Here is a 21,598-nt window from a genome sequence, read left to right as displayed (position 1 = left end):
GACGAGTTGTGCACGCTGTGTGCGAGAGTAACTCCTTTTCCGCTCGAAAAGTAGTTGCGCGACCTCCTTTCCCGAAAAGGAACTTTGCCGTAAAGGAGATACTCCTTTGTCGTGTGTCACTGCACTTGAACGCCTCTCCGATAGATGTCCCCTTACCTAAAGGACTTTAGAGTGCCCATGTGTCAGGGGTATGATCCAGTTAAGGGGAGGTATAGGGCAAGAGTGGAGGCGGGAGAAGGACAGCCAGGCACAAGTGCTGCCAGAGGCGACAAATGCCACTGAGGAACGTGCCCCGCAAACGGGGAAGTGAGAGACACTGCTAAGAGCAGTACAGCCACACGGCGCGGAGACGGAAGAGCAGAGAGCCGTGGATCATGCACAAGGCAGCAAGGAGCACCCGCTGCCAGCACCACGGCAGTGCTGCAACAGCAGGAGAAGGGATGGCTAGGGTGGAGTGTACGGTAGCAGTGAGAGTCACCGCAACAGCGCTGTGCGGAGGAAGGGGGTGAGAGGATAGGCGAGAACACATGATCCGGCTTTGGAAGACAAGGGGAGAGCAATGCTCGTGGCACACGCGAGTGGTGCAGCAGGAATGTGCGCAGCTAGAGCAGCGTGCGGATGATGACCTTGGTTACGGTGAGGCACGACGGCGACACGAAACGCAGGAACGGGCACCAAAGAGCTGTACTCTAAAAAATTCCAGACCACACCGCTGATTAATTTGGCAGTATTTGTCCAATTCTAATACTCCTCCGAATCAAATGCACACCTGCCTGCTATGTGTCTAAAGTAGAAAACTAACGCAAAAATTACATTAAGGCCCCTGGACAAAGTAGAAATGTAGTGCACACTCGATTGTTTAGCAAGAAAAATGGGCAAGGGTTTAATATATGTTGCACCACAGCAGCCACTTTCCTAAAGTAGCTTTGCCGCATGGTTTTTAAAGCTAGCTTCGCCGCAGTATATTTGTGTTATGGTGATAAAGCATATGAAGTTGCGAATGCTGCTATGGTTTCATGTCCGTTTGCACCGCGCGAGCATTCATCAGCCCAATTTTCTAGAAAAAAAGAAGTTGCACATTAGGATCGGGTAAATACCATTGTGAACTATGGTTATTGTTTAAATGGCTTTCAAAAATAAACGTTTTCTACTGAGACAATGTTTGTTCAGCACAATCACTGTCCCCAAGCTCTGTCTAGATAGACAGTATCACTGAAGGGGCCGCACATGGGTCACCATAGGGGTCAGTTGTGTGTGCGTTGACTGGTCAAGTTCCATAAATCAGGCATTGTGAGCTATGGTTATTGTTTTAATATCTTCCCAAAATAAGCGTGTTCTACAGGAGGTGATGTTTGTTCAACGCAATTGCTGTCCCGAAGCTCTGTCGAGATAGACGGTATCACTAAAGGTGTCCCACAAGGGCCAGCATAGGGATCAGTTGCATGCATGTTGATGGGTCAAGTTTGAGTTCTCTGGCAAAAGCCAATTTTAGAATCGAAATAATGAAAGTTTGGAGACATCAATGTACATGGGTGCCAGCCGGGACGTTCAGTCGGGATCAAGTTAACCAGAGTCCAGTTAAAGAAAGTCTACTCTAGTTGGCAGTAGTGGAGGGGGACATGGTATCTAGAGCTATCCTACGTAGTTTTAGACCAAATTCAAGAAGAGGTGCAGACTTGTTCAGTTTGGAGCTGATTTTAAGAATGCAGTTATTTTTTGTAAGGTAAATAATTATGGAGATAATTAAAATCTCCTGCTATTATTTGTGGAGACAATAGGTTGAATCAAATGGGCATAAAGCTATAATAATCCATGAGTGGACAACAGAATGTCTTTCCTAAACATACCACTGCTTTATTTGGCAGTGTTTACTTGATTTCAACACGCCCCTGAATTTGTTGTACTTTCAGTATTTATGGCTTCAAAATAGAAAACTAACATAAAAATGAAACAAAATAGAAATCTATCATGCACCTGATTTTTAATAATAAAATTGTGGCACGCATCCAATTCTGGCAATCAGAGAAATATGGCACCAGTCAAGCTTACCTTCACTGAATCAGAATGAATGTGTGCCTAATGTCCATCGTCATCGCTTTCAGACAGCGTATTATCATTGTTTATGGACCAAAACATGTCGTTTCTAAGGCCTATTGCACATTTAATATTTCACATTTATTGAAACACTTCGCCACAATGGCCGCTCGTGCCTAGGCTTACCACTTCAAAAACATGGGACCCGACTTTGTTGCCACATGTTAAGCATGTAGAAAAACTTATCTTTTGAATGAGCTTTCATAGCAAAAAAATGAAATTTATCTGTCATCACCATTCTATGCTGTATTTTGTTGTGTGATGGTGATGATGATGCAGCCATTCTATGATGACACTGGCAATAACGCTGGCTAGGCTGACTCTGATGACAGGCTGTTGTAAACACATTTTTGGTTTCGTATCTGATGGTGCCACTCTGACGATTTGCATAACAATCTTCTTGGATTAAAAGTCATGTGTTAAACTCTAGTAAACATGGTAATCATTTATTGTGAGCTTCCATTTTTGCTCAGAAATATTCTTATGGCAAGCCAGAAATTGGTGCTTCTGGCATGAGATAGAGCTTCTTTCAGTTCATTCACATCCTTTAGCGGCACCACAATGGACACTGCAGCCATTGGGGTCAGTGAGGAAGGGTGTTAAAGCCTGAATGAGCGCCAACGTGATGTTCTGATAATTTGTCATTGCACTACTCCTTTACCTGAAAGCTGGCAACTTTTGTGTGGAGAAAGTGCAGAAGTTAGTTCGGTGGAACATGTGGCATGTCCAACAATTTTGCGAATTTTTCGCTCCTTGCTTTCCTAGCTGTTCTGTGCAGTAAGGAATCCAAGTAACAGCATCCTTAACTGCTAGGTGTAGTGTATTTGTTGTTTACGTTCATAGTCACAGTTGGTTGTCTGTGTGTGTGCATGCGTATGTGTCATTCTTTTGCTTGAATGCTTGCGAACAGAACTCAAACGTGGATGCATTCAAGAAGGCCCTGGCAGACTGTGACGATGGCTTCCTGACGTGGCACAGGACGTTCTCCAGGCTTGCTCTCAAGCTCTCCCCGCAGCAGCGTGCCGTGGTCGCTGGCGGAAGGGTGAGCACCAGTGTCTCCTGACAGGTGTCAAATCCTGCTAAAGGAAAATTCTTTAAAAAGCAGAAAGATGTGTGCCCGTAGGTCAGCAGAACAAGCAGAAACTCGCTCATACTCGCTCGCCACCATTTTTGCAAGCTTTGTGCCCACTCAAACTCATTTGCACTCACACTGACTCACGTTTCCGACTCGTGCCAACTCATACTTCAACAACGTGCACTTGCATTCAGTGCACCCACTGACGCCCATACTCGCGTCGAGTCCCACTCACCGGCACTCATGCTCATTCATCCATTTGCACCACTTGTCACTCACCAATGCCCGATTTCATATCTGAAATGAGGGGAGCGAGCATGAGCCAGTGTACTTGTGTGTGGGTGTGCCAACCTATGTATAAGCCTGCCCGTAAATGTTTTCAGAACATGGAAGCTAGTTTATTTGCATGAGGAGAATGCGAGTCTTTCTTTTCTAATGCGCATGTCACATTATACTCGGAACCAGGCTTCTAGTATATGCTGGTTGTTTTCTTTAACAAAAATTTCTTATTTTAATATGCGGTAAGCTCAGCCATCAAGTGACTGAGCTATGTGGAAAAGCTGATCTCTCGATGGCAGTACATGTTGGTGTGCAAATAGCAAGAATGCAACTCAGTGCACTCGAGAGAAAGATGGTAATGATGCAGAGGGTCCAGTTACGGTAGCAAAAATTATCGAGTCACTTTTGATTACATAGTACCGTCCACTATAGTAATGTACACCCATGCAGCCTCTCTGTGTGAAAGCAGCTGCCCCTGCACGCACACACATGCATGTGATTCCTTTGTGCTAGAATTTTCTTTGCTAGGCTATGCTATGTTGTGCAGTACAAAAATATTCTAACGTGACTTTTCACTCCTGTTGGAGCATTTTAGCTTAACCCAGCAGGCGATTCATAACTGCAGCGTTCGCTTACGCAGGACGAGAAGGTGGTCTCGTGCAGTTGCACACTATGATAGTTGACAATTCATCACACCTTGCTCTGTAATATAATTAGGTTTGTGCGAACATGCAAAAATTTTTAATATTATAGAATGCTATATCTTTAATATTTGTATTTGATTCAAAAACTAGGTTTTCAATAACATTCAAATATTTGGTTGGATATGAATATTCGAAACAAGTCAAATGCATTGCTGGTTGTGCGGGAGTAAACACAGTTCTTAGCGTTTCTTTTTATCTAATCTTAAGGTTATGAGTCCTATTTTGTGCCGAATGTTGTGATAATTTCGTGCTGCTGGCGAAATTTCACCTGTAAAGTGCACGCTCAGCCACTGGACGACTAACATGTGTGGGAAAGCCAGCCTCTCACCAGCAAGGGCTACTGGTTTGCAGAGAGCAATGGTGCACTTAGAGCACAATGAAAGGGGATGGAGGCGACTACGCAATAGAATACAACTGCTATAAGAAGGCTCCTTTTCGGAAGTATAGGTCCAATGGGCCGATCCTCAGCAACGATCCCCGTCCACGGGGCCTCCCTAAGCAAATATACCAGCTCCCCGCCTCATGCCCACGTCACGCTTCCGTGCAGCGTATTGCATGCCTGTTACATTTCAGGATAGAGTGCTGGTCGATTTTGCTACTGCAATATGCGCCCGAACGAAACCCGGGACTTGCAGTACAGTTCTTGCACATGATGGGTGTTGCACGATGGGCATTTCCACGGTGCCTGCACATACCGCAGTAGGCAAAAAGGTGCTGTTCTAGACGAGTGTGGATTAAGTACACACATTTACTTTAACTCTGAGTTATAATAAAACCATTTTTTTTTTTCATGCAATGAAAGGTGTCCTTTAGCTTCTTCCTGCATTATAATGTAGTATACCTCGCATTATATTGGTAGTTACATTATATTCGAGCAAATGTAGTACCTTGACAGCAGCGGGTCAGTCAGATGTCTCACAAAGTCCTGCTTGCATACGGCACAAAATATAGGAAAAAGAAAAGACAATGTTCTTGCAGTTCTTTTCTAAGCAATCTTCATGATAGCTAACAGTACAGCACCAGTTCATTTTGGTTGGGTGTGAGCACAGCTTTTGCCTTGCTCAAATGTTATTTTTCCAGTGCCACCCCCAATCCGGAACTTACTGCGTGACAGCAAATGCGCTGAGTGTGCGGGTAATTGCTGTTGTATAATAGGGCACAGGCACAGAACAGACAACTAGTCAGAATTACTCAATTTTCCAGATTAGCGTGAGTCAAATACACAATTTTTCAGTGTAACTGCTTACCAGTCTAATTTTTTTTACCGTTTACAGTGCAAATGCAATGTTCCAACATGTTAATATAATTAAGCTTTCTAATAAATGCATGTGCATATCTTTATTCAATATTCAAAGCTAAATTCATATTTGATTCGTATTAGAAAATTTAGAATATATTACATATCACTAGCTCACATTACATTTATCTGGCTTCATGGTCCGTCATTTCGTATCAATGTTATTTGCAAAAATATAGCCCCTTGGTTCCCCCTGTTCTTCTCGCTCATCACGTTGCATTTACAATTTTACATTTTATGCGCAAGCGCACATGGCCCACCAGTGAAATGAGCTATGCAATGTTTGAAGCCACGAAGGAAGTGAGTGCCAGAGAAGGAAGGTGCCTGCAGGTGGAGAAGAGAATCGCGTACCAGGGAAAGTACTAAAAAGCGCACTGAGCGTATGGCAAAGCAATGCCACCTAGAGGAAAGTCCTGAGGGTAGGCAGAGGTGTGCTAGGTTGACCTTCCCTGGCAGTTGCTATGGGTTGCGTGTGCATTATGGAGGTACCGGGTTCGTTTCGTGGCGAGAATGCAACATGCACAAAGGGATGAGTTGTCGGCGCACCAAGACTCTGCCACGCAGCAACTGATGAAGACACCTTCATGCTGTCTATCGCTTCACAACGCAAACTGAGTGGCGAGAATGCAACACACAAAGGTATGAGCCATCGAAGCACCTAGACTGTGATCGCAATGCAAAACGCTTTCAAGATGGGGCGTGCACGGCCGCGGAATACACAGTTGCTGCAGGAATACGCCACCCCTCCCTCCCCTCCCCCTGGAGGCTAGCGCGCAGTAGAAGACAGCGCCCTTCCTTCCCGTTTTCCTCCCTTGTGTGCATGAGATTGAGCCTTCATCGTCAGCCCACCGTAGCACGCTTTCACTTGCGCATATAGCATACGGCGCACGGGGATGATGTTATTGCCCTTGCACGTTATACGGAACATTGCGGCGGTGGCGACTACAGCAGAAATGCACCACAATAAATTGCTATTGCAATTATATAGAAATGGCACCCATACGCTTGCGTGTAACCCACATTCACGAAGTGAAACGTCGCTGTAATTTTTAAATTTTTCTCATAGTTAAATGAGCGCCCCCCCCCCCCCCATCATGTTCATGCAGATATTGTGCAATAGATGTCTGAAAAATGAGCATGAGTTAATGTAGTTTGCATTACTTATTTCTTGTCTATGTATTCGTACCTGTGAATACAGAGCTTTTGCACCATTCTTGGTCAAATTGTGCAAGATTAAGAAAAAAGAACAACAACAGATAGAATGCATTCTGTGCATATCCTGCCCTTATTTATTTATTTTTTTTCTTTTCATTCTTCAGTTTGATTTGTTAAGCCAGCTACCAAACTTAGCTGTGAACCGTGCAGAGAATCTGGACATTCTTAAAGCCTGTTGTATGCACATCCATAAATTTAAGTGCATACGCTGTACAGCCATGCATCAGGGTGCGCAGTATACACACCTGCTGAAGCACACTCAAATTGTATGTGGCTTGTGCTGTGCATCTCTCAATTCCAGGCTGCTTGTGCTGCCTGCAAGAAACGCCAGTCCTTTTGTGAATTTCACATTTCAGAGCTTTCTTGAACGCCTGTCGTATGTCTGACGCACTTGAGCACTTATTTTTATTGAGACAACGGTGTGAAGCTGTCCAATTTCTAACATATTTACACTTGAGCCTCATTATAATGTTACTGGATGTAACGAAATAATTGATATAACGAAGTAAATGCAATTCCCTTTGAAATCCCCATAGAGACACATGCATTAGAAGTAAAATTGTTCTGCCAATGAATATAACGAATTAGATTCATCTCCAAAACCAAAAATAGCCTCCGTTGTGCATCAAGCATGTCGCTTTCGGCTGGGTTCCGCACTCATTCGGCGCAGCAGTTCAAAATTCCCACGTCGGATACGCCGTCGAGCAACATTGCACCTCTCTCTTGCTGCAGCACGTAGCTGGGGAAGCTAGGCAAATGCACCCTCCAAGACATAGTCTTCTTTGCATGTTTAAAGTTGTGCATCCATTGAGAACAAACAGCAGTAAAGGGCAATAGTCCGTATAACAAAGTAATGTATATAAAAAGTCATTTTGGCTTCCCCTTAAACTTCATTGCAACGTAGTTCGAGTGTACGAGATTGTTTCTAAAGCCTGTACCGTTAAATGAGGTTTTGGCCAGCTGCTTTGCTGCCACCAGCAGACCTTGTAAACTCAAAGACGTTTCGCTTGGTCTTTTTGTGGAACCAGCCCTTTTGCTTGAGTTTAAAAATAAGGTACTTTTTTTCCACTGCTTCTTATTTTGGACCTGAAATTCTAACAATGACCAGAGCCTGTGCAGTACTCACATAGTTGATTGAAACTCTTGTCGCAGATAATTGGTCCATTCGAAGACAGTGAAGTGTTCAACAGCGACGACTTCAATCTCCTGGAGCGCTATTCCTTGAGTGCCTATGGGACGAAGATAACAGATATTCTGAGAGCTGAAAGTGACAGCCCTGGTGATGTGGATAGGTAAGCAGTCGCACATTGCACTAGAAAGGCCTCTTCACTGTTTGTGTAACTATGGTAAATGCTATAATTTTGCACATGGTCTGTGTTGAAATATGTCTCATAAGTTGGCACCCAGACACTGTCCTGCAGTAGCTTCGTTACTCTGTTCTCTGATACAAAATATGATAAGTTTGTGAATTGAACACATTATAATATTTTCTTTATTCCTTAGGCAGTTCAACATTTGGATAATTTGAACACTCTTTTTGGTTCTCTGAAAAGCAAATTAAGGGGTTTTTTTTTTGTATTCCCAACAATATAACCTTTACAAAGGAGCAGCAATTGCTGATTTTGGTTGCACTTGTAGTGCTAGATCAATACTGGAGTTCAATTCACTTGCTTAAAGTATTGTGCTTTATCTGCTTTGTATGTGTTTTTTTCAGTGATCTTGCCATGAAGGCTGCAAGTGTGTTGATGTCGCATGTGCAGACAAAGGTACGACACCAAGTGAATGCATACAAGGAAGAGAAAAGGTGTGTGTCACTTTTGTTAATGTTCTTTTTTTTATTTCTTGTAGTGTTGCATTGCATTTGCACTGAATGTTTGTGTTGTTATGTGCGAAAATCTTCTCTACTTGGTACTGAGCGGTAACCATGTTATTAGGAGCAGCTGTGGTGCTCAGCTGCCAGCTTAATCTACAATGGGTTTATAACAGATATGACCAGAGCTGTGGCTTGAATATATTATTGCATGTAATAGTGGTTATTGCACATGGGAGAATTGATGTAAGCTGGTGATAAAAGAGGTACCCTTAGAAGGGCACCTTTTTTATTCGAATGATCGGTTTAAGCAGGTAGATGAGGCATATGAAGACCTCTGAAGTGAAAAACTCCTTATCAGGGAAACTTGTACCGATAAACCAAAGCAGTAACTTGAATGCAGTGGTAATGGCTACCCTGGGCAGTTGTAGGATTGAATTTCAAAGCTTACTTCGTTTGTGGGTCATGACAATTCATTTCAAATCAAAAGGTGGTTGTTGCAACATTTATATAAACAGATCACAACATTGCAATAAATGTATGGTTTGGTAATTTGCACAATTACATTCTGACAACATTGAGTGAGTGCAGGAAGAACAAACAAAAACCTAGTGAATCTATGCAAACTCTAGCAGGCATGCATTGAGAACAACAGCAGCTAGAATCAAACGAAATACCTGATAGAATTACACAAATGTAATATTTAGTTAACAATAAGAGTCTTCACTAAGATCAACCAAAGTTGACATGAAGATTGTGTGAAATTCTGAGAAGGCTCTTTGCCTGCTGCTGCAGTGCCAACCCACTCTGGCAAGGTTCAGTGTAACTTTGTTGATTGCTCTGCAGAGTTTTGTCTTAATACTACTTTGGCTTTCCATCTGTGAGCATTATTTTCATGACTTTCAATGTCATGACTGTCATGAAAACATGACTTTCGGTGTCACCTGTAGTGAGAAACTTGTAATGGAAGGGTCTGAGAGAAGGCTTTAGTTGACGCCTATTCTGACAGTCGTGGTGCCCCATCTCAAATAGCATAGTTTCTTGTATTTGGATCACATAAATCAAGTTACCATATCTCGCAGAATCGTTGCGGAGAGTGGCTGTCAAAGTGATGTCACTTTACCACTTGCAGCGTGCTGAAGATTCCATGCTCTCAGCCAGATGAGCCAGCACACGAGGTGATTGTGATCGTGGACCCTGTCTCACGAGGGGCTCAGAAGATCTCGCATATACTACTGGTGCTCCAGAATGTGATCAATGCCAATGTAAAGGTTTTCTTCAACTGCATCGACAAGCACTCAGACATGCCCCTGAAGAGGTAAGAATTCCACTTACATGCTGGAAAGGCTACTAAAACTTAAAATGCAGTTTTTGAAGCATTTGATGCATTGCTCAACTGCATCTTATACTTGCAGTAATCATCTGGAACCAATAGCTCATTATAGTATTAACAGTTGTGCCATACTTTCCTGACTATAAGTCACATGTTTGTACAAGTGGCACCCCCCATTTTTTTCTAGTTTCTAAGAAAGTATTAGTACATAAGAAGTACCTCTTTTAACTTGGTCGGCACGGTGAAGTGTGATTACCATATTCTCTGGTGAATATGACTATTCTTTTAATACATTTTGCTGGTGCATCTTATACTATGGTAAGACTTATACAGCATAAACCGCTTGTAGCGTAAGCCGCCAGAATCGCGAATATTCACACTATGAGGAAGTGCACACGTGTGCAGTGGTCCAGTGCTTCTTTGTTTGTCAAAGGCACGAATGTAACATACTCCTCTCAGTGAACCCGAACTGTCTGTATAGCTCGCCAGCCAAGCTAGTGCTCGATGCGCCCTGTTCTAGTGGCTCCGGCATGCGACAGGAAATGTTCTATTCCTGCACCAGCTACACTAGACTGTCGAGCGTCCAATTTTCGCCGATGTAGCATAACTACGCGACATGTGGATCACGTCCACGTTAAGCCAGACTATATCTGTGCCTTCAGCTTGACCACCCCAATGATCTCTTCTGCGTGTGGAGGCAGAACGCATTGAGGCTGTGCAGTTGAATGTAGACAACCAGACAGAGAAAAGCCACTGGACTCGGAGAATAGTTTGCATTAAAAGAACATCGCCGGCGCGCTGGCGTTGGCACAGTGCACAAAGCAGATAGCAAAGTATACTAACTCTGTGGCTAGCAGACATGCGGGCCCTGTTTGTTGATAAATGGAAACGGTACGCAAGCAAGGGAAGCAGACGACCTGGGCACTGGTTCTTTACAGTCTGCATATTACGTCACTTCTGGCAACTGGTAATGGCAGCATCTTTTTCAGTTTCAATATGAGAAACATCTATTTTTGCGAACATTTTATGAAGCGCCCACTTGTATTTCAAGCGTAAGATTTTCTACAGAGCCTATTGTAAAATTGTCTAAATAATCTGAAACGATGCTTCTGAATTATCTCCTGAATCGTTTCAGTTGGTCTTTAACGCTTTGAGGGTCCATTTTTTTTGCCATATGCGACTGCCCAGGGTCGATTTTTGTTATTGCTGATTCCAATTCTTCTTAGGGACATATTTCAAAAAAAAAGTTACCATAATTTTTCTAGGGTGACCGTAAAGTGAGAAAAAAATATTTTGCATTGGTATATATGTACTCTTTGTTCATGAATAACAACAAGAAAAAAGGAAATAAACTTATAAGAATTAAAATTTTGATGCATTATTATATGCATAGTTCAAGGGTTTTAAAATGCGCACATGAGAATATTTCACAAGACTCAAATGTTCCTACTCTTACACTATTATGTACATCCATAGTGTAATTGAACTGCGTAGGTGCGCACTCTCAAGAAAACTGTGTGGTTGTGTGCCCGTCAGAAAACCAAAACGTGTGACAAACTTCTGCTAATCTTCATCTTATTGCCAACCAGAGGCAATTAGTTTTCGCCAGGGTCAAAAAAAAGAAAAAGCAACGGAAACGCATGCACGGCAGCATCTTTCCTAGCGCACCCCTGTGAGCGCACTAAACGAGCGAGAAACAAGTGGTCACCCTTTGAGCGATTAGTAACGAGATAGCCATCAGTTTTGCAAGCCCAAGAAGGCGAAACCACCCGCCGAACAAAACCCAAACTGCCGCCCACCCGTGTGCACACCAATACGCGAGCAGTAGTATATAGATGCGCGGGAGCAAACTAGCTCTAAAACAAACCATGCTACGAAAATCAAGAGAGGGAGGCGCAAGAAAAAAATTCTCTGTGTTCCCACATAGTGGCAGCATGTGACAGAAAAGAAAAAGTTAGGAAATTGGCGCGTTTTTTGAACGTACAGACAGTGCCGTAAATATACGGCATCAACCATTTTTGGACTTGTTCGGGGTGCCGTATATTTACGTCATTGACCCTGAGAGGGTTAATGGAAATGAAAATGGTTGAAAAAAAGCAACTGGCCGCAGGTGAGGCATGAACCCACCTGTGGCCAGTTGTTTTTTTCATCCACTTTCATTTCCATTCATTTCTTATTTCTTTCATTCACTTGATAAGTACATGTAATTTCTCCTATGCTGTCCTTGGTGTCTTTCTTTGTTGGCTTCTTGTGATAAGAAAATCGTCCCCTTGGTTTCCCTTCTCATTATACAAAGGTGCCACTTATATATCAACTTTTCTGTAAAAGGGCTATTTTTGGGGGGTTCAACTTGTTCAAGGATGCAAGTTGTAAACCGGAAATTATGGTATGCACACTTATACACTCATTGCAAAATGCTGTACTTATCAATATCAGGGCACTAAATTTCCATAAACAAATTTTTATGACCTGTTAATTCTAGTGGAGAGAAATCTTCAACCAACACTCACCTTAGGCACAGAAAACCAACATTTATTGCACTTCACTCGAAGCCATGGAAGGCCTCGTCCTCTGACACAGTAAAAAAGTTCAGCTATTTCAGCCGGAAGCATAGCTAGGTCACCATTGTCAGCCTCTGAATAACCTGTACAATTGCCGACATTGCCTCTGCAGCATGGCATGTTCAGGAAAAAAAGAACTCATATTGGTCATGCCAGCATGTGTGGTTTTATACATATACAAGTCACACCGTTGTACAAGACATGCCTACGAAAATTTTGGCAAGAAGCAAACATGACTTCTAGTTGGGAAAATACAGTAATTGTAAGGGCACAATTTTACTGGCTGCAAGTACAGACTAGTAGTTAACCGCTCACTAACTCGGGCATAACTTAGGCATTAACTCAGGCATGGCTGAGGCGTGCCTTACAGAATCATGGTTTTCAGTGTGCTAAAGTGCGTCATTTTACATGTTTTCATTTACCTGCCAACAATCAGATTTGCTTCAGAGTTCATATGTAGGTTCACATGCAGGCTACTGCATTAACTGTTCCGGTTTTTAGTTGCAGTTGTTTTGTCTTGTTAGGTGACACTCACAGGGCCCTGTCAGAGGCGTGAGGTGAAGGGAATGCTATGCAAGCTGTGTCACTTGCGTAAACATTTGTTCGGTTAATTTATGCACTGTGTCTGTACAACAAACCGATGCAGCTACTACCGTTTTGTGCTGGAACCGGAGCCCCAGTTTGGACTAGACGGCCAGCTGGGTCCAGGGCCGTACGCCAAGTTTGTGAACATGCCGCAGTCTCCCCTGCTTACCCTGGGTATGGCGACCCCCGAGAACTGGCTAGTGGAGGCAGTGCGATCTCCCTACGACCTTGACAACATCCACATGGAGCAGGTGTGTACGACGGCAGCACATGTAGTGTGTCTGCAAAGGCTGTTCACTTCTGCAAGGTATTGCGTTAGAGAAACTGCACCAGAGTAAAAATATTGTTTTGGCTTGATGGACGATAGCTGCTATTAGTTAACGGCCCTTTCTGTTGCCTGCCAGTCTTTATAGCAAAAGGGTACAAAAAGGGTGCAAGTCCGTGTGGAAGCCTAGCTCAGCATTCACACAGTCGGCACATCTGGGTTACTTTCATGTGGCCTGTCAGTGAATTCCGACATCACAAAAGCTTAAACTTCTTTGTTGTGGGCAAATGACAATTCATTAAAAAAATTATGGAGAATTATATTTATGAATGGAATTACATTCAGAAGCTTCACAGTGTGTAGGTGGGTTATGAGGGACACTGTAGTGGAGTGCTTTAACATTCACCCAAACACAGTATGCGAGCATTTTTTTGCATTCCGTCTTCATCGGAATGCAATGTGTATGTGTGTTTACAGTCGAATCTCAATATACCAATATAGCCATTTTATCAGTTTGTGGCATCAGTAAGGATGAGAAGGACCTGCTGGGGTGGCTCAGTGGCTGCAACAGTCTGCCGTGGTGGCCGTATTCCATTGTGGACAGAATGCAAAAATGCTAGCGTGCCTTGCTTGGGGTGCATGTTAAAGAACCCCAGGCAGTCTAAACTAGTCCAAAGGGCCCAACTGTGGTGCCTCTCATAGCCCTTGAGTGGCTTCTGGATACTCAGTGGCATAATGTAATATTAATTGAATTCAGGGTGCAGAGGGTCATGGCTGGGCACATAATACTTCAAGGTGTCGAACTAGATGCAATAGAATTCGTGAAAAAGGCGCTACTTTGTTGCTGTCAAGATACCACACTCTTCAGGCTCTGAGTGTGGTGCCGTAGTTCATTGAAAAGCCAGAACAATAATGTCTCATAACAGAGTTTGGTCCATGAGTGAACATCTTAGAATCAACATCCTCCTGTGTGAGGCTGATGCATTAGCAACAAATATGGCAGGCTTCACGTCCTTGATTACAAAATGAACATTTCCCTCTATATTTATGTATTCTTTATTAATTTTTGGTTGGGGATATTTGTCATTGAAAGGCTCAGTATTCCTGAGATTTGTTGTTGTTGTTGTTGTTGTTGTTACTCCATAGCATAGCTTGTGTGTGCCTGTTTGCGTGCATTCAATTTGTGTTTGCTTTTATGAGGTTCCACTGTATCCTCATATAATGCTACAGCTGTTTTCAAATTAATAATAATAATAATAATAACAATGTTTATTTCCCATCAAGCAAGATGGAGGAGGCTGCAGGTAAAAGCTGCACAAACAAACGGCAGCTTGACAGGGGCCCGCAGCCCCCTCTACAAGGCGGCAGTAAAAAGGTTACAGGAAAGAACATCGAAAACATACATAGGCACCGAAGTGGACAGTGGGAATGAACACAAAAATCATCCAATGAGAAAGACTAGGTACCTTATACATAGTGTTGCCGTATTGCAGCATTAGTTATTTTTAAAATATCAGTATTTCAAATTGCTGCTTGTGTCTCTCATGCAGGTGGAGAGCAGAGTGCACGCCGAGTTTGAACTGGAACATCTGCTTTTGGAAGGTGCGTACAGTTGAGATTTAAATGTGCCCAGCATACTGCTTGGATTATGTGTGATGCCATAATGAAGCCTTTTGCTTACATCCCGATTGCTGAAGACTCTTAGGCTTGTTCACTTTGTACCTTCAGGCATCGTACTACAAGCTCTCTCTCTCTCTCTCTCTCTCTCTCTCTCTCTCTCTCTCTCTCTCTATATATATATATATATATATATATATATATATATATATATATATATATATATATATATATATATATATAGAGAGAGAGAGAGAGAGAGAGAGAGAGAGAGAGAGAGAGAGAGAGAGAGAGAGAGAGAGAGAGAGAGAGAGAGCGTATATATATATATGACATGTGTAAGTGTGTTTACAGTCGAACCTCAATATACGAAATATGTATATCATGGTATATCAGACATAACACAGTAAACTTGAAATTTGGTTGGCCATGCTTTATTTAGTGAGAATTCTACTGCCATAACGAAGCAGAAATTGTTAGATTGCTGGTAATGGCAATTATAGTGAAGCAAACATTTGTTCACTTGGCAGCTTAACGTATGTATTCCAGCAGCGAAGACCTCAAACAGTCAGCAAGAGCAACCTTAAATGGCCCATTCTGGGCCTTACATGTGCATTTTGGCCATTAACTTTGCGTGTCCTCAACCAGCATGCTGTGTACTGATCCTGTGTGATCACACTTACACATGGTTGCATATCAGCAGTGCTGCAAAGCACCTTTGTAATTTAGCATTTTTTACATCCCACATGTCAAGAATCAGCACGGCACGCAGCCAACAGGTCATCAAAGTTTACAGGAAACACTTTGCTGGCCAGTCAGGTGCATCACGTTAGCTTGGACTTTGCTACATAGACTCGATCGCAATTTCCTTTTTTTTTTTCTCGCCAATATCAGTGTACACACTTATTGAAATATCAACTAAATGTATAACAAAGGTGTTTCTGTGTTCAATGAAACATTGTTGTAACAAATCCTGCTTGTCAGCTTTGGCTCTTATAATATTTAGGATCATCCTCCAAGTAGTACTGAAGGCTTTTTTTAAGGGTGTGCAAATAGCACTATGTAGGATCAAATAGAGTCAACATCCAATTTTTTGCACTCCCTAGGCGCCGCGAAAAGATAAAAAAATGTGGGCAGTCCGAAAAATTTGAATGCGTGCCTTTTACTGCTCCCAAAGGTTCAAATCGCCACAGGCACGTCCGAAATGGCCCTGAAGGCCAGCTAGTACACTTATTAGGTGTATTGGTGCTTGTACTGTGATAGCAGATGGTGAGTGCACGCATGTATAATCAAGGAATACATACCGTGGCTCGTGACAATTGCCCCTTCCCTCTCTTGGTATACTTAACCGCAATGCTTTGTGTATGCTTCACCGTGTACCACTTCTGTATTGAGGTGAAGTTGCCCTTCAGGAACCGGCATTATGCAACGCATCATGCTTTCGGAGCTTCGAAGCCATTGACGAGGATTAAAAAGGGGGATGGCACCATTTCTATAAGTGGCGAATTGCTCCAACGAAAAACACGGCACTGAACAGCAAGAATTTTGGTAGCGAAGTAGCTACTTGGTCGAAGTAGCAGGCTTGGCGTTGCCTCGGTGGTGGTTATGGCTGCCAGCATCAGGATCTGCGTGTGAGGGCTCCGGTTTGAAGCGGCGAGATAATCAAAATGGCGGCGGTGGTCACCTTAATCAATGCCGTTCCGGACCTGCGGTCATGGCAAAAAGTCTGGAATATCGGAAGGGGAATGTTTTTTCTGTCCGAAATTTCAGATGATCTCCATTGACTCTATGGGGTACAAGGTGGTGCCGTGAAGGCGTCTGGATTATCGGACATGTCCGGAAAATAGGGCATCCAGAAAATAGTTTGTTGTGTATATTGAATATTTTCTAATAGTTTGCAAATAATGTACAGCCTTCTCACCAATAATATGAAACAACAGAAAATTTCTGTCATTACATTGAACGTTATAAAAGATGCTTTACTAAAAGCACAAGGGGAGCATTAGGAAGAATTAAGCAGATTATTCGCAAACTCAGGGCTCTTAGGAGAGTTTGCTGTCATGCATTATCATTATATAAAAATAACCTTATCTATGGTGACGGCTGAGTGAAAAAGAAAAGCATGTTTTCTCTAGTTTGAATCGTCGCAGCAGATGGTGCCACTATTTTAACAGTATGCTGCAATTAAGCATGATATGATTTAATCTGATGAGAGGATTGATCTGCTGCTTTATAAATACTAGTACCAAACAATACCCATTGCCAATTACTTTGCACAACAACATTTAATTGTGAGTGATTTTGTTAAGCCGGAAAAGCCTGGCTAACTGAACAATGCAGCATGCTCTAGTATGTTATCTAATGTGGATGGGAATACAATTATGGCATTTATACTTCAATTTCATGTTTGATCATGGACAGTCAAAGAAATAACATATTCAAAAAGTATTTGAAAAATACTTGATATTTCAAGTTGTGACTATATTCATTTCAAGGACTTAATTGTCTGAACCCAGAGAAACGCCAAATGGTCCTCATGGAGGGAGATTTCACAGCACATTGTGCAATCTGTTACCCTGGTACTACACACCTCAATGGATTTCTTATGTTTTTCATTCCAATTTTTCTGAAGCTATGGCTGCATTGTAGATAACTTATTGGCATTATGATCATTGCAGTTTCTTTCTTTTATCAGTCGTCGAAAGCCTCCCTTCGCATTAATTCCTTTGGCCATATATGTGCAAAATGATGTGTTTTGTTGTTGCCTGAACTGATATCTGGCCACAAAAACAAAGTTATAACAGCTCTTTTTAGAGCAGTGTTTCTCTTGACTGTGGTCTTGGCAGACCACCAAGATACTTGAAGGAAGTTGTAGGCAACAGTTGGTAGTTCCCTCTAAAGGTACATGACTGCCAAGCGTATTTTATTAAATGAGATGGTACATGAAATGTCATTCTCAAAAATAGAAATGTACTATAACACTTTTTTTAACTGTGGTTATACCAAGCACAGCACTTAGCTTTTTGTGCAGACGTATAAAGAGTCCCTGAATAATCTGTACTCTGGTTAAATTGCCTGAGGAATTTAGATCAGCAACCCCTCTGGTTTGTTTGTTCCAGTTAAGGTTCACACTTATTTGGGCTTTGCAATTATGATACCAAAAATAGTACACCGGAGAAGCATGCTTTTGCATCCCTGTGAAGATCGCTTCTTATGATGCTCTTCTCGCGTGCACTGTGGCTGCAACAGGGCACTGCTTTGAACAGTCGAGTGGCAACCCGCCGAGGGGCCTGCAGTTTATCCTGGGCACCCAAAGCAACCCTGCTGTGGTGGACACCATTGTGATGGCAAACCTGGTGAGCTGCTGTCGCCCTTGGCCAACCCATAGTTGTTTTAAACAAAAAAAGTGCTGGCTTAGTCTAGTTGTTAGTGGCTTACATAGAGCCATGTACAGAACAGTTAAGAAGTAGCTGATGTGAGATGGCAGACGCCAAAGTGAACAAAATTTCACCTAGCTATAGGAGCTATACTTTGAATGCTCCTTCTTGTCTGACTACTGTGCAATGTGTCTAAGGCGGAAGCCTTCGTAATCCAGACCATGGTAGGCAAACAGGTCCAGCCATGGACCAGGACCCTGGTTAAAATAACTTGCATTTAAACTTCCACAATTTCGTTTCTTGTTATTATATGTTGTGTTGTACCAGTGGGGCATGGTCGTAAATGCACAAAAAACGGTTTCCATTTCTGTAACTAAAAAACATTCCCCTTTTCAGTATGCTTACTCCTTAGGTTCATCTACAGTTAATTATGTCGATAGCTACAAATATTTAGGTGTAACGTTCACTGCTAACCTGTCCTGGAATTCACATGTTGATAACATTTGTTCTGCTTTCAGAAAGTTGTGTTTCTTAAGACACAAGCTTCGTAATTCACCACCAAATGTAAAACTTCTATGCTATCAATCATACATCAGACCAAAGCTAGAATATGCAAGCATAGTATGGGACCCTTACACAAAACGTAATGTTGATAAACTTGAAAGAATTCAAAGAAAGGCTGTTCGATTTATCTTTTCTAAATTTCGTCGTGTGGACTATCCGTCGTAACTAATGACAGCCAATAACATACCCCCACTTCAGTACAGAAGAAGGCAATTTCGCTTGGACTTCCTGAATTCTCTCCTCAACTAGAAATTCGCTATTGACTCTTCATTGTATATATCTTCCCTATCAACAAGACATACACGACATCAACAACCAAGTTCTTTAACGCCATATTTCGCAAAAACAGATGCTTATAAATTTTTACTTTTTCCCGCACACAGTGTCTCAGTGGAATTCTATATCAGAGTGCGATCGTCTTGCCATCGTGTAGCATTGTGTACATTTGCCCATTGTGTTCATTTTTGCTATTTATTTGTCTCTGGATGTAAAACACAATGTATGTGCACCCTTATACTCAATGTGATTTGGATAAAAAAATGCCCGTCCTGCTTGGACCACGTTATGTGGTCTGCAATATGTATAAATAAAAAAAATTAATAAATCAATTTTTGTTTTGCACAACTATGTAATAAATGAATAAAACAAAATAACCTTGTTGACTTCACAGCAACTTCGTAAATGCATCTGCAACTTGCTGTAAGTACAACTTGGTGCAAACAGCCATAGGTTATCATAGCTGGCTGCACTTGAGAAAATATAGTCACGTGGTGGTGACGTTGAATAACACAGTAGCAATACTGTGAACGACAAAACTAACTTTTATTGGGCGAACCTGTGCCCACAAAACAGGCTACACTTATAGCACAATGATAGCGGCGAACACACTCGGCGATCGTCGAAAATCTGATCAGCGGGTCAAGCGCGTCGGCTTTTATACAGAGTCGTCGAATGTTCCAGACCAATCGTTGGGACCCACGTGCCTCCCACAAAGTTCTACATCATTCGCGTCAGGTGAATAAATCAGATAACACAAGGTTCGGCGACAACAGACTGCGGATAGAAGCATCGATAACTTTCCAGAAACTTCGGACACATGCAAGCGCGTCCCGCGCTGTGCGATAACATTTGGTAGGCGGCGAAACGTGGTCGCCCGATAAATATAAGTACACGTGTCAATATGCAATATTTGTCATACAAAGAAGACAGTTGCAATGGGCTTGAAAGTATTGTGATGATTTATTACCATGCAGGTCTCTAGCCACGAGTGTGCTACAGGTCTATTGGCATCTGCTTGTTGGTGGAAAATTAACTCATCCTGGTCAATAAGAAGTGCTTTTATATCAGATGCGCAGAAAAGTCACTATTTTAATGCATGTGCATTAGGTGTAGCAAAGTAGAAAAAAAGGCCGGTCTTTTTGGTAGAGTCATATGTATGTATCGCTTCGTATGTCACTCAAGATGGCTACCGATAGATGACGCCCTTGCCTGCTTCCGCGGTGCAAAATATTTTTCTTCGATAGACCTGCACTCGGAGTACTGGCAGATGGTTGTTGACGACATAAACCATAAAAAGACCGTCTTTATTACACCTGACAGCCTCTATAAGCTCAGAGTAATGCCATTTGGGTTATGCAATGCCCCAGCTACATTCGAACTTATGACGGACGCTCTCTTTCATGGCTTTAAGTGGTCAATCTGCTTGTGCTACCTCGACAACGTAATTGTCTTTTTCACGACTTTTGAAACACATCTTGAGCGTCTCTCGACAATTCTTTTCTGCTTTCTGCAAAGCAGGTCTCCAACTGAACTTGTCAAAATTCAACTTCGGTTGCCGGCAACTTAATATTCTCAGATGCCTTGTCAATTCTTCTGGTGCTCACCGTGATCCCGATAATGTTCACGCAGTCAAGGATTTCCCTGTGCCGACCTGTGCCAACGACGTTCGAAGCTTTGTGGGCCTCTGCTCTTACTTATGCAGATTCGTACGTAATTTTGCTAACGTTTCACATCCTCTCACAGAACTTCTAAAAAAAGACGTGTCGTTTGCTTGGGATCATGAACAGGATAGCACAATCGCCAAATTGACCAAGGGACTCACGTTGCCACCATTTTTTGGACATTTTGACGTATCCACTAACACAGAAGTGCACACAGACACCAGTGGTCACGGTAACGGCGCTGTTTTGGCTCAACGACAGCACGGTTGCGACCATGTCATTTCGTACACTAGCCATCGTCTGTCCCCAGCGGAACGCAACCGCTCGATTACTGAACATGAATGCCTCGCCCTTGTTTGGGCAGTGGGCGAATTTCGCCCCTACCTGTATAGATGGGAGTTTACAGTTGTGACCGGTCACCACGCTTTGTGCTGGCTTTCATCCCTAAAAGATCCTGCTGGTCGTCTTGGTCAATGGGCTCTATGACTCCAGGTGTACTCTCACAGAGTTGTGTACAAGACAGGCCGACTACATAAGGACGCTGATTGCTTGTCGCGTCATCCAGTCGATCCACCAGAACTTCCTTACAGTGACGAGTCTGCTTGTGTACTGTCACTTACTGCATTTATCAACCTTGGAGATGAGCAACAGCGTGATCTTTATGTGAGAGACATCATACATAAGCTGTAAATTTCAGTCTCAACAACTAATGCTTCTCTGTGCATATTCATGCTCCAAGACGGTGTTTTATATCGTTACAACATGCACCCTGATGGACCTGAACTGCTTCTTGTCCTTCCTAGGCACATGCATCAGACCGTGTTCGACGTCGCTTTTTCTGCTCCAGAATAGACCGTTCTGTTTCTCGCTACATTGCTTCCT

At 42.6% G+C, this 21,598-nt stretch overlaps 1 protein-coding gene across 4 annotated transcripts in view; it reads left to right on the top strand.

Moving 5' to 3' along the window:
• Positions 1 to 21,598, top strand: part of Uggt (UDP-glucose-glycoprotein glucosyltransferase) — a 190,324-nt gene that overhangs the window by 135,328 nt on the left and 33,398 nt on the right. For all 4 annotated transcript variants that reach the window (XM_065439706.2, XM_065439714.2, XM_065439733.2 and 1 more), the window contains 7 exons: positions 3,005 to 3,136; positions 7,817 to 7,956; positions 8,379 to 8,468; positions 9,607 to 9,792; positions 13,015 to 13,204; positions 14,769 to 14,820; positions 18,085 to 18,191. In XM_065439706.2, coding sequence (XP_065295778.1) covers positions 3,005 to 3,136; positions 7,817 to 7,956; positions 8,379 to 8,468; positions 9,607 to 9,792; positions 13,015 to 13,204; positions 14,769 to 14,820; positions 18,085 to 18,191 — 897 coding nt within the window. The remainder of the gene's footprint in view (positions 1 to 3,004; positions 3,137 to 7,816; positions 7,957 to 8,378; positions 8,469 to 9,606; positions 9,793 to 13,014; positions 13,205 to 14,768; positions 14,821 to 18,084; positions 18,192 to 21,598) is intronic.

Source organism: Dermacentor albipictus, chromosome 1 (assembly GCF_038994185.2).
Source record: "Dermacentor albipictus isolate Rhodes 1998 colony chromosome 1, USDA_Dalb.pri_finalv2, whole genome shotgun sequence".
Lineage (NCBI taxonomy): Eukaryota > Metazoa > Arthropoda > Arachnida > Ixodida > Ixodidae > Dermacentor > Dermacentor albipictus.
This window is presented reverse-complemented; position numbering and strand designations above follow the sequence as displayed.